This window comes from Pseudopodoces humilis, chromosome 3, assembly GCF_049639895.1.
Source record: "Pseudopodoces humilis isolate 2021_Gansu_Grassland_sample_001 chromosome 3, ASM4963989v1, whole genome shotgun sequence".
In the NCBI taxonomy this organism is placed as follows: Eukaryota; Metazoa; Chordata; class Aves; order Passeriformes; family Paridae; genus Pseudopodoces; species Pseudopodoces humilis.
Genome location: NC_142202.1, coordinates 11,535,097 through 11,547,532, shown reverse-complemented (window position 1 = coordinate 11,547,532; position 12,436 = coordinate 11,535,097). Strand labels below are relative to the sequence as shown.

The following is a 12,436-nucleotide window of genomic DNA, read 5'->3' as shown; positions in this document are numbered from 1 at the left end:
TTACATTAACTTTTGGTTCACCTCCTTCTTTGCTTCCCCTTTCTTCATCAAAAATTTTGATGTCTCACACATGGAAGTCTTCCCCCAGAAGAGTCTGCAAGGCTTCTGGATGTTCCTTGTTGAAAGCACACTGCAGTTGTCCTAAAATCTGGGCAGCCGACGCTCTGGCTTTGTGCAGCAATTTGCTGGCCTCTGAGATAGGCAGAGAAGCAAAGCAAGCAGCAGATGAAGGCCAAATGGGAAACATTGATCAGAACATGGTTTGGGTTTGTTTTTTTTCACGAACCAGTAGAACTTAACAAGGGGGAAAGGCGTTATTGGGGGAAAATTGTTGTCATCCTGTCTACAGGGGAAAGACATGCTGAATAGGCTGTCATACTGAAGCACTTCATGCTATTGTAGGTTCTAAAGAAATATTTTTGTTTAAGCCTGTCTTTCTGAAGTGTACCAAGAAATGAGTGAGAAGTCTTTTCTCTTATGATCCCTCTCATTAACCACAAACCTGATGTGTTTTCAATGGCTCTTTGTTGTGTCTCTAGGTCTCGAATGGATATCCCTGGCTCTCCGTCACGGCTCGTGTGCTCCTCGCAGCCAGCCCAGATGCTGTCCATCGATACCGGCCAGGCTGATCGGCAGGCGAGCGGCAGGATGGACGTGTCCGCGTCCGTGGAGCACGAAGCCCTCAGCAACGCTTTCCGCTCGGTGCCACTCGCAGAGGAGGAGGACTTTGACAGCAAGGAGTGGGTTATCATTGATAAAGAGACAGAGCTGAAGGACTTCCACCCCGGTGCTGAGCCAAGCACGTCTGGAACCACGGATGAGGAGCCTGAGGAACTAAGGCCTATCGAAGATGGGGAGGAGAGAAGACGTCTGGGGGCAGATGCTGCAGTGAGGCCGAAGACTCATGATGGGCGAAGTCGGGGTATGCTGCCTGTGACTGAGGAGGACAGTTCCCATAGACATGAAGGACCTTCTCAAACAGTGTCTGACAGTAGACATGAACAGCAGACAGGAAGTCCAGCCCACTCCCCCTTACATTCAGCACCAGCTCTCCGACAAAGGAGACGAGAATCTGAACCTACTGGTCCTCAGAGACAGGTAAGATCCCTGGGTCTGTACCTTGTTGCCTAGCATAGCATCATCTTAGGAAACCTCAACTGTGCTGGAGAAGTCTTTGATTCTAAGCATGAATGCTCTTGTAAAACTCTTCTGACAGTGCTGGCAAATTTTGTGAACACCTTAAAAGTGCTCCCAAAAGCCAGTGATGTCTTTCTAAAGACACACTGTCATGAAGATCTTTTAACCATTTTGGTACAGGGACAAGAGGAGAGCACAGTTGTGATTCTGGGTATCTCTAGTCACTCCTCTTATGCTCTCCCACAGAGTTTTGTTAGTAACTGCTTAGTTTTATGGAGGTGTTTGCTAGCAAATCTTCTCCACATAGTTTTTCAGCAGCATCAGGAGTATATGGCAAGAGAATGCCCTCTAATCTAATCACACATCCGCACTGCACAGGCCCACAGCAATGCAAATCATAAAATAACTCCCTAAAATTAATCTTTCTTCTAAATACCTAATAAAAAGCTTAGAGTAGCCAGCACATACATCTCATCAACCTTACCTCAGTGAGAGGCATTGCTATTACCATGTATTTACTCACAGAAATGTTCTTTACCTATTGTGTTTTTTCCATATAGTTGTAGGGGGCTTTTTTCTTTCAGTTTTGCTTTTTTCCTGGGGTCCCCTGATATTATAAACAGTTCACTTTTTAGTGGGAGGTGATTTATTAGATTAGCTGGTAAAATATAATACACTAGGCACAGAGTTCCTGTCATGTCTAATCTTTATTTCTAAGAAGGCTGTCCCAGAGTGTTCAGTGTAAGAGACAAATTGTTCCCCTAAGAACTTTTTGTATTTATATGCTGATGAAGATCTCTCATGCACATGGAATCCATAAGCACAGCAAAAAGCAGGCAAGTTGCAAGTTTTGAGTCATGTACACAGTGATACCCTCCTATGACAGACTTTTGTGCAGTCTGCTTGTTCCTGTCTGGAAGATGGTGATTTTGTTTCTGCTTCCCTCTTGAGCTTATTCTCCAAGTAAGTTTCGCTGGACTGGAGCATGTTAAAAGAACATCTTTCTGTTCAGGTCTTGCCCAAATTCTTCTCTGGATCCCTGAGAGCTACACAAAGAAAACCATGAATGAGACAAGAATCTATGTGAAAGGAATCAAAGCAAATCTGCAAATCACCTGGCAAGGTGTTCCTTGCTGAGGTGTATGAGGCTACAGCATTTACAGGAAAGATAAAAATGCTGACAGCAGGCACGAGTGGGGCTGTCCTGCTAAACGAGGAACAGAAGCAGCACATGCTTCTCATAGAGACTGCATTCCAGTTGCAAGGTTCCTAGGTAGAGGTGTTTGCTGTATAAAGCAAATATGTTGAATGCCCCAGGTATTTAGAAATTGCATAAGGCAGAATTGGCAGAGTTGGAATGTGTCTGAATTTGCCATGGTCTTTGGGGGTTGGTCAGCACAAGATCTGCAAGATGCAATGGGCATGGTAAGAGCCAGCTGATAAGAACCAGCTGTAAACAACAACAAGGACACTTCACTGACATATTTAGTGTGGCTAAAGAAGGCTGGAGAGGCCTTCTTGGGCAGAGCACATACACCCCTATGTGAAATGACTGGGGGAGTTGGATATGGTGCAGCAAAAAGACTTATTACTTCACAGTAATATTTAAAAAGCAGGCAAAAAAGGTAAATTAATGGGATTGGGGGTGATTACTGCTAATATATTAGGCAGCCTTTGTTCTCCAGCAAACCATTTTTTTTTCCTATGTTCTGAAATACCCTCTATTAACTCTGTGGCCTAGCTTTGTACATACAGACCAATACTGGACTTCTTTAGCTGACTGGGATTTAGTTGTTCTTTTGATGTCTGAATCCTTCAGTTACCACTGCAGCTGTGCAGTGATACTCATATTTTTCCATTTGCTGTCACAAAACCAGCTATTAACACTCAAAGGTACTTGGTGCCTAAAGGAAAGTAGAAACCTGTTTTCCTTAGCTGCAGCAAATATGGAGGGACAGACAGCTGGGACAATAATAAGAAGTTGACCAAGGACTTCACTAGTGAAAATACTGAAGGCCTCATCAGCAATGGCAGATGTTTCCTGTAGCTCATGCCTGTGCTTCTCTGGGTTTGATTAAAACTGATTAAGCTGTGTGTATGTGTGTGTAGGTGAGTAAATCTTCCTTATCTTTAAATATGAACTGAGCCTGTAAGATAGGTAAAAAATTCACTAAATGCTGAATTACCATGACAGAAGTTATAAGCTTTGTTGTACCCATTTGTGACGTCATTTTGGTGTCCCAAAAACCGGTGATCATCCCTTGGTGTCATTAGTGTACTCATTGAAAGCAAATGGGGAATCCCTGCTCTGATGCTTCCTTCTGTTAATCCATTCTCTGGCTTCAGTCTATGAGCCATCACTTATAACTGGCAGAAAGACAGTGACTTCTGGATTGTCATAGAATCACAGCATGCCTGAGGTTGGAAGGGACCTCTAGAGATCATCTAGTTCTACCCTCTGCTCCAAGATGGATCACCTAGAGCAGGTTGCTCAGGACAATGTCCAATCAAAATATCTCTGAGGATGGAGACTCTACAAATTCTCTGGGCAACCTGTTCCAGTGTTCAATCACTGTTATGGTAAAAACTTTTTTAAATGTTTAAATTGAGTTTTCTGTATTTCAATTTCTGTTCCTTTCTTCTTTTACTTTCACTGGACATCACTAAGAAGAGTCTGGACCCATCTTCCCATCAGGTATTTATAAATATTGTTAAGAATTCCCCTCAGCCTTCTCTTCTCCAGTCTAAAAAGTCCCAGTTCTCTCAGCCTCTCCTCAAATGAAAGGTCTTCTAGTCCCTTTATCATTTCTGTTACCCTTCCCTGGACTATCTCTGACGTGTCCCCATGTCTCTTGTACTGGGGAGCTCAGAACTGAAGCACTGCACTCCAGGTGTGACTCACCAGTGCTGAGCAGAGGGGAAGGACCATCTCCTTCAGCCTGCTGGCTGCAATCCTGATGTGTTCTGAAGGGCTGTTGGCCCTTTTTGCACCTTACTGGCTTGTGTTCAGCAGAGGCCACCAGGACTTCCAGGTACTCTTCTGTCAAACTGCTTCCAAAACAGGTGGCCCACAATGTGTTCTGTTCCTCCCCACTTCCCTTTGTTGAACTTAGTGAAATTCCTTTTTCCCTTTTCACCACCTATCCTGGCACTGCTGAATGTGAGCACAAGCTTCTGGTGTGTCAGCCACTCCTCCCAGTATTGTGTCATCTGTGAATCTGCAGAAGTTACACTCTGTCCCATCATCCAGGTCACTGATTAAGTTGTTAAATAGTAGTGGCTGCATTGTCAGCCCCTGGCTACACCATTAATGATTGGACATTTTTTTCTCCGAACACAATATTTTATGACCAGGACCCCACACAGTTTTCAGTCCAATTCACTATCTGCTTATCTAGCCTATATTTCATTGTTCTGTCTGTGAAGATTTTATGGGAGACAGTGTCAGAAACCTTACTAAAGTCAAGATCAACAACCTCCCACCCAGTCCTCTCAGTGCAGAAAGCTCTCGGGTTCATCAGACATGATTTCCCCTCCACATATCCATGTTGACTGCACCTTCTTCCTCTTCATGTGTTTGGAAATGCCTTCTTCCAGGAGGATTTGCTCCATTTCCTTTCCAGACTGACCAGCCTTTAGTTCCCTGAGTTAGCCTCATTTAGAACTCAGATGTTTCTTCAAATATTTCAGTCTTTTGGAGGACAGATACTGTAGCTCAAAAATGAGAGATGGTGCTGTCCTCGTTAAAACTGTGGGTCTAAGAGGGAGCATAGAATGATCAGATGCTGCTGTGAGGAAAGTCAAGTACAGAGGAGGCTCTGAATAGCCTGGGGGAGTTTCTGACCCAAATATTCTCACATAGTAGGTATATCCCAGTTTCAGATGACAAGAAAATGGCTACAGCGGAGCACAGATCTCATGGGAAGACCTATTATAAAAAGACAACAGAAACTATGTCCTGTTCAAGCCCTTCTCTCTGTGCACCACTCAGAACATCTGCTTAACAAAGCTCTAAGGGTTTACTTTAATGTATGCATTTCAGGGATGTCCTAATAAGACTCGGGGAAACAGAAATGATTTTTATGCACTAGTGTGCAGATAAAGCTATAGAAATAGATAAAGAATGACTGGAAGAGAAGATTGAACCTGCACTTCTGTTTACCTATTAATCCTGAAATAAGGTTACTGCTAGTGTTGGAAATAATTTAAACCCATACCTCACAATATAATTTAAAAATCTGTCAAGTTCTTAAGTATGCTGAATAAATTCACTGATATTTGACAGGGATGGCAACTTACTGCTGCCTTCTGCAGTGAAAAGACTTACAAGTGTTCATACATGTATGAGTTTTAGAAATTATTTCTGACTATGCTCAGGTCTGTGCTCATAGGTATTTCTTGACTCTCAATCTCCCCTGCTGCTAGTGCAGTTGGCATTGTACAAAATGGGGATACACCTGACTAAAACATGCCTGTCAAAATGATGTCACATCTAAAATGCCACAAGAGAAGTGAAAAATTAAAGTGGGAGATGATATTTACTCTGCTTTACCTATCCTTGAATATATTCTTCAGGATTCAGAGTGCATTTTGCTTAGTCCTAGAGTTCATTGTCAGAAAAGGTCCCAATGTGAAGAGGCACTAGTATATTTTTCCTCACCAACTCGGCTGTGTAGTTAAAATCACTCTTTTAAATCATCTTGATGCTATCTTCGGCCTCTTTTCTCACACAGCCACCAGAGTGCCACAAGTGAACTTGCTTAAAATTGTTTGTGTCTTGAGCCTGAGAGGGCTGCAGGGGAAAAGATGCTGTGTGTCTTGATTTCCTTTCCCTTCTACAGCATTGTCTGTGGGCTGTTCTGAAGGGATCTGAGGGGCCATTTCTCAGTGGTGAGAAATGGACATTGGCAGAGGGGAAAACCCATTGTTCCTCACTCACTATAATTCCCATTGGTCTGCATTTGGTGCCTGTTGTAGATGATGTGATTCTTTGAAAGTCAGTTCCTCTGTCTTCCCTCCACATGAGAAGAGAAGCCATTTATATCTGTAAAATATATTGAGTTCTATCAACATCATGTTCTCCTGGGACTTCACATACAAAGTGTCCTACTGATCCTGTCCAAACAGAGCAGAATAGGCCTGATGGAAGGTAGTCCAGCCTGATTGCTGCAAAGGGATGAAGGGGGGCAGCACCTTCACCATTGATTGAGGAATTTAAGCATTAGAGCATCAGTGAAAAAAGGTGTTATGTCTGTAAGCTCAGCTTCATCCTGGAGGCAGCAATACCAAAGTGCACTTACTGATGGGGTGTTGTAATTGCTTCTTCATGGCCTGAGCAAGTTCCTTGGTCCTGTACTATAGAGGAGGTCTCTCTGGATAGCTGGAGCGATCCTTTGAGACCTGAGAAGTCTTTACCGTATTGGGATGATATATACCTTGGAAATCATACACTATGCTGAACCCAAATATGGAATAAAAATTAGGAATAAAAATTCCAGTAACGCTTAGTTGTGCAGCTTGCAAATGGAACACCCAGGGCTGAATTTCTACACTATCTATGCAAAGAAGACATGGTTGTCTTTATGAGAAATTAGAGCTGCTGTCTAGATTTTATTTGTCTCTCTCAAGTACTCTGTATGACAGCATTACATTATTATTATCTGAGACTCTGATCTATGCAGTGACATGCAGTACATTTAGGACTGTGAATAATTGCTTTTCACATTTAATGCCAACCACGAACTGAGTAGCTCTCAGGCACTTCTGAAGATATCTGCCTCAAGGCACTGCAAAGATATTGAAGGTGACAGGAAAGAGATGACACTGGATGACATTCAGCTCTTTCTAGTGCAAGGGCAACATCTCCAGTAAGGTAAGGAGAGCAGTTTTGGCTTAAAGAAAATCCAATATCACCTTTCCACATTTCACCTGCAGAGACTTCCTGAAAAGAAATGCAGCACAAGGAAGGGAATGCATTTCCCATTTTCCCTTCCTTCTTTTGAAAGGAAAGAAGTGATTCCAGGAGAAAAAGTCCAATTCTGGAGATTTAGACTGCTGATCCTTATGAAAGTGCTAGTTTCATAAAAGAGGTAGAAAGGGAAGGAAGGGCTTAGCACTTTCAAGGTGAAGCATCTGAAGTCATTTCCCTAATGCCTCTCTCTTCCATTCAGAGCATAAAGGGAAGGTAGGGGCTGCAATCTCATCCTGACACAAACTGTCCTCAGTGGGTGTACTTCCTCCCTCTCCTGGCTATCCCAGGATCACAGAAGCAGAAAAGGAAACTAAGAGTGCGTCTTCTCCTCATGTCCTCCTATGGTCCTGTGTTTTGAATTTCTCACTGAAAGGAGAATTATACTCTGCCTTCCTGTCCACCTGCTTACCAGAACTGGAAGCATTAACACTCCCCCTGCAGGTACTCAATATAAAAATGTATCAGGAGGCCAACAGCATAAGTGTGAGAAAAGTCTACTAACAGCCCCCAAACTTGCTTTTTCAAATTGCTGGAGTGGGTTTTAACGAGAGTCATTGAAAGAGCCCTTGAAAATCCCTCACTTTCAAATACACATAATCATTTTAGCACTGTTTCACTTTTTATCATTCATGTGGTTTCCAAATGTGTTCAGAGTTTGACTCTTACCTATGTGCAAGATGTATGAATAGCCTAGTTACATGCCAAGATGAGCACTGCCAGTGGAACAGAGAGGTGAGGCATGTGGCCTGAAGAGCCAGAGGAGGGGACAGAGTAGCAGAGCCTGGCTGGTGTCACTCTGGTCCACCTGTGGCTTGGGAGAGCATGGCAGGTCCCCTGTAATGACAGGTTTCCATGGTGCCCATAGCAACCCTGGGAACTGATAGCCATAGAGAGCAGTAAGTAAGGCCCTGTGTAGTGCAAAAGCATTTTTCATCCGCCAGTGAAGATGTCCGCAGCATGCGCATCACAAACCAGGGGCGAGTCAAGTCTTTGCCTGACACCTTTTCCTCCACTCTTCTTGGTCTTTTTCAGTTGGAGGAGGACAGGCCTTCTCAGCACTCCCTCCCGAGGTACAGCCCCCTGAGAAGACTGGCGTCCTCCGTTTTCTCCTCCTCAACCCTGGAGACAGAACACTACCCTCACGTTGGTGGCACTTTCATACAGCGCAGCCGTTCGGCGGAGAGCAGCCCCGTGCGCATGCCCCACCGCAGGCACATGCCCCTCACGGCAGGAAACCACAGACTCATGCCTTCCGTCCTCCGCATTTCCAGGTCCCAGCTCCAGCAGGTGTGGGCCCGCTTCACACACAAAACATAGCCTGTTCAGGGAAGCAGCAGCCTCCATAATGCAATAATAGATCCCACTCGCCCACAATGTGTCACCACTTAATGCAATATTGAATCCCAGACAACACTGGCCTAAGGTACTGTAACTTCCAAAGCCCCTGCAACCAGATCCCACAGAGACTGAAAACATCTGCCTTTCTAAACCTCCCAGCAGCCTGAGCGAGGGGCGGCAGCAAGGCCGAAGATGAGAACGCAGATGGTGAACGTGTGGTGTGTGAAAGAGGTGGATGCCAGGGCTCATCTGAAAAACCCGCTCACGCGTCCTGCAGCCTCGGGGTAGGAAGTGCAGGGCTGCCTCACTGAACACATGCAATTGAACAACAAATATTGTCAAGTTATGACTGGAATGGAAAGACTGTGGAGGTATCAGCAAGTGTTACCTTCCTCAGCAAATGGGTTCAAGCATCTCTGTTGGTGTCTTACACTGGGCCGAATCTGTAGGCACTTTTACTCCATCTAGGTATAGGCAGACTCCCACTCAAAGCTCACCTGAGGCAGGACCTCAGGTTTGTCCCTCTTGTGGAGTTACAATCATGTATCTCTTTGTTGCTTTGGCTTTGGAAATGCCCTTGCTTTTGTTGCAGTTTGGTTTCCATACAGTGACCACACATTTCTGTCTCTGGCTGTGCCTCTGTCACATGACAGTGGGACTGTTTGTCTGCTCTCCACTCCTAAGCTGCTCCAAATTTTCCTACCTGCCCCCAGAGGCACTGACTGTCAAGTTGGATAGCAAAGATTTTCTTACTGATCCAGCTGTATATTACGCTGTTTTTAAATTCGAGAAATTCTAAGCAACCGCAGCTTTTCAATGGCAGAGCAGTCCTGCTTCTTGGCCTTGCTTGGAAATGCCTGTGATAACAGATCTCATTTGAGAAATAAAGTGGCCTCAGCTCCTGGTATACAGAGCCCATGAAACCCTTCGCTAAAACTGTGAATCTCAAAAGAAAAGGGAGATCAAAATTAATTTAAATTGCCATAAGTATCCTTATTCCCTGTGTTCACAGAAATATATTGCCCTTTTCAGTAGAGCTGCAGTGTAAAACAGCAGACTGTATGAAGACTTTCTGTAGTTAAGTGAATGTAGTAACTGTCTTCTATTGCCATGAGCCTTTGGTCTCATCTTCTGGGAGAACAGGCAGTATGGATGTTAAGGTGAAGGGAGAAGGGGTCATTGCTGGTGCTCAGGGCTCTAGGGAAGTGCAAATCCAAAGTAAAATACTGTGCAGAAAATATACAAGCATAGGTACAGGCAAGAAAACATTCAGAAAGCTCAGACAGATGTGAAAACGGGTTGGAGTAAGCATGGGTGTTGGAAGCTGTGACATGGAGGTATCACTGCATAAGTAGGGTGTTTCCAGTGGACTTACAAGGAACAATTCCTCCCAAGCAGTGCTTTCTGTAGGTACCTCTGCCCTACCTGAGGCTCCCTTAATATTAGATTCACTCTCCCATAAGAAAGACTGGATAGTGCAGCCCCAGACAGGGGGTGCTTTCTGAAGTTCCTAGGACCTGGCCCAGTATGTCTGCATGCTGCAGGACATGGCCTGACAGGCTGACATGCTGACAGAACATCCTGGGGGATGCAGGGATGGAGATGGGGGAGGTAACACACCCTTCTTGAGAAGATTCGGCCCAGGTATGACCAGCCTCTTCCCACAGTCATTCTTGCATCGGTGAGATCAATTTCTTTTGATTTTCCCCAAGAACCTGTGCGAACAGGACATTTTACTGTTCAGACAAAATTTTTATCTGCAATTTTTTCATGAGATTTATTTTTAAAAAAGCTATTGGGCATTGCCAAAAATACTTGGGTTGAATTAACCACTAGCCTAATCCTATTTGTCGGTTCCCTTGTCAAGCAGAGATACCAGAAAGAGCAAGGCTTTGCTCTTCTCAAAGTGACATGACAAAGGATGATTTCCTTAAGTAGACTGTGCTCCAATGTTATTTTTTTCCCATCTTCAATAGAGTCTTTAATGGAAGAACAGATTCCAGAAAAAATGGAATTTGTGAAAGCACTAGACTTAAATCAGTAACTCTTAACATTTTTTGTTCATAGTATCCAAAACACTGATGCTCACTTTTCAAGGTCAATTTTAGGAATTAAAATTACTCTTGTTCTATTTTTAAATAAAAACAAGCAATTTTTAGTTTTGCTAGTCAGAAAAGGGAACAAATTAGATAATTGGGTATTGATAAACTCTAAGCCTTGTGTTCAGACAGAAACAATGACTAGCCAATAAGTAGCTCCATACATAAATTTCAAACGTCAGTAATCTGTCTAACACTACTCACATAAACTTGATAGTGCTCTTCTAAGTTCAAAAATCTGATTTACAAAGATGGTTGATTTACATAGACTTCAGTAAGACTTCCAGTTAAAATTATTCATAAATTGAAAGCCAACTAGACAAACAAAATATGTTTATATGTTGCTATCTCTTACAAGAGGGGCTGTTTCTCATTAGGACTCCTGACCTCCTGCCCTTAGCTGAGCACTATTCCATGCCTTTAGTGACTGTCAAGAAGAACAAAGAAATCACTGAGGAGGTTTGCAGTGACAGAAGGTGGGTGGTTTGATAAAACACTACTGACAGACCGGCTCTGCAGAAGGATCTGAATTGCTTGATAAATTGCTTGCGTTCAAAGTAATGATTGCATCCACACAGGGACAAGGTCATGTTTGGAGTATAAAAGATGTAAGTCACATGTACGGAATGAGAGAAACTGTGCCCTGGGAGGTGCTGTCTCCCAAAATGAGGTGGAAGTTAGATGAAGTAATTAGCTGCGTCTAAGTTCTCACTGTGCTGCTGAAGAAAAAAAAAAAAAAAAGCATAAATACATTCTTCTTCAGTGTATCAGTGGGAAAATGGAAGATATGATCAGAGGGAGGTCTTTTGTGGTGGTGAGATCACTATCAGATGTATCCAAGTCTTGTATGGAAATTTTTGTAAAAGATTTTCAAAACCTAAAAGAGAAGAAGTGATACAAGAATGCTTCTGTAAAACTTGTCTTGTAGAATAAGCTGGAAGAAATGCAGTCTGTCAGTAAATACAAAACTAAAAAGTGACATGATTGCTGTTAGGTGTCTCTGCCTAAATAGAGCAAGCAGGGTTTTAACCTGCCAGGCAAAGATATGAGTCCGAGTGCTGGAAGATAAATTAGCAAAGGTAAACCTAGAAGGAAGATGCTCATTTTAAAGACATAGGTGTGTGGTAAACCACTGAAATTCATTATTAAAAGGCATTGAATTCTTTGCTGTTCAGTCTCTGTAAGATGGGATATTGGTTTCTAAACTAATCCTGTTCAACCATCAAATTTGGGCTCTATACCAAAATAATTGGACATGTTGCTGTCACCTGGGTTTTATGGGAAGTCTTATTTCATGATCAATGTCTTTTACAATTTAATTCTGAACAAATTAATTGGTGCTAATGGCTGGAATCCTGATGTTAAAGTATTATGCAAAAAGTATTAAAAATAGTCAAAGGGGTTTTTTAACATCTTCATCTAATGCTGTATTAATTACTATGGAATCTACATATTGTTGAGGAACAGTTGGCAAATTAAAGAAATGTGAAAAGAGGTCTTTTTATATATATGGAAATGTAATAAATTAATATTGAAACTAGTTGCAGTGCAATTCTAAAAAAAACTTCTGTAGATTACATTTATATTGCATTTATTTATTGTATTTAATTTATAATGACTGCAATTATAAATGTAAATATGTCCAAAATCAGTTGGCAAAAAACCCAACTGATGGAAGGCTGTTGACATGAAAATTGATCATGGGGCTGTGGGCTGAAAAGTTGGTTGCCCTAGTTATTTGTCCTTTCATGATTGGTAAGGTTTTTTTAGTTCTTCAGATGGAATAAGCCAGTGGGAAATAACACTAGTGAAATAAAATTCCCTTTCAGCATCAGGCTCTTAGGTAAATTGTGTTCATCAGAAGGGTCCAAGAATGGGATTTGCATCCTGA

At 42.7% G+C, this 12,436-nt stretch overlaps 1 protein-coding gene across 3 annotated transcripts in view; it reads left to right on the top strand.

Annotated features, from left to right (window-relative positions):
* The window catches only part of TTBK1 (tau tubulin kinase 1), a 107,852-nt gene that overhangs the window by 70,700 nt on the left and 24,716 nt on the right, over positions 1-12,436 (top strand). For all 3 annotated transcript variants that reach the window (XM_014261536.2, XM_088052387.1, XM_088052388.1), the window contains one exon: positions 540-1,098. In XM_014261536.2, the coding sequence (XP_014117011.2) occupies positions 540-1,098 (559 nt within the window). The remainder of the gene's footprint in view (positions 1-539; positions 1,099-12,436) is intronic.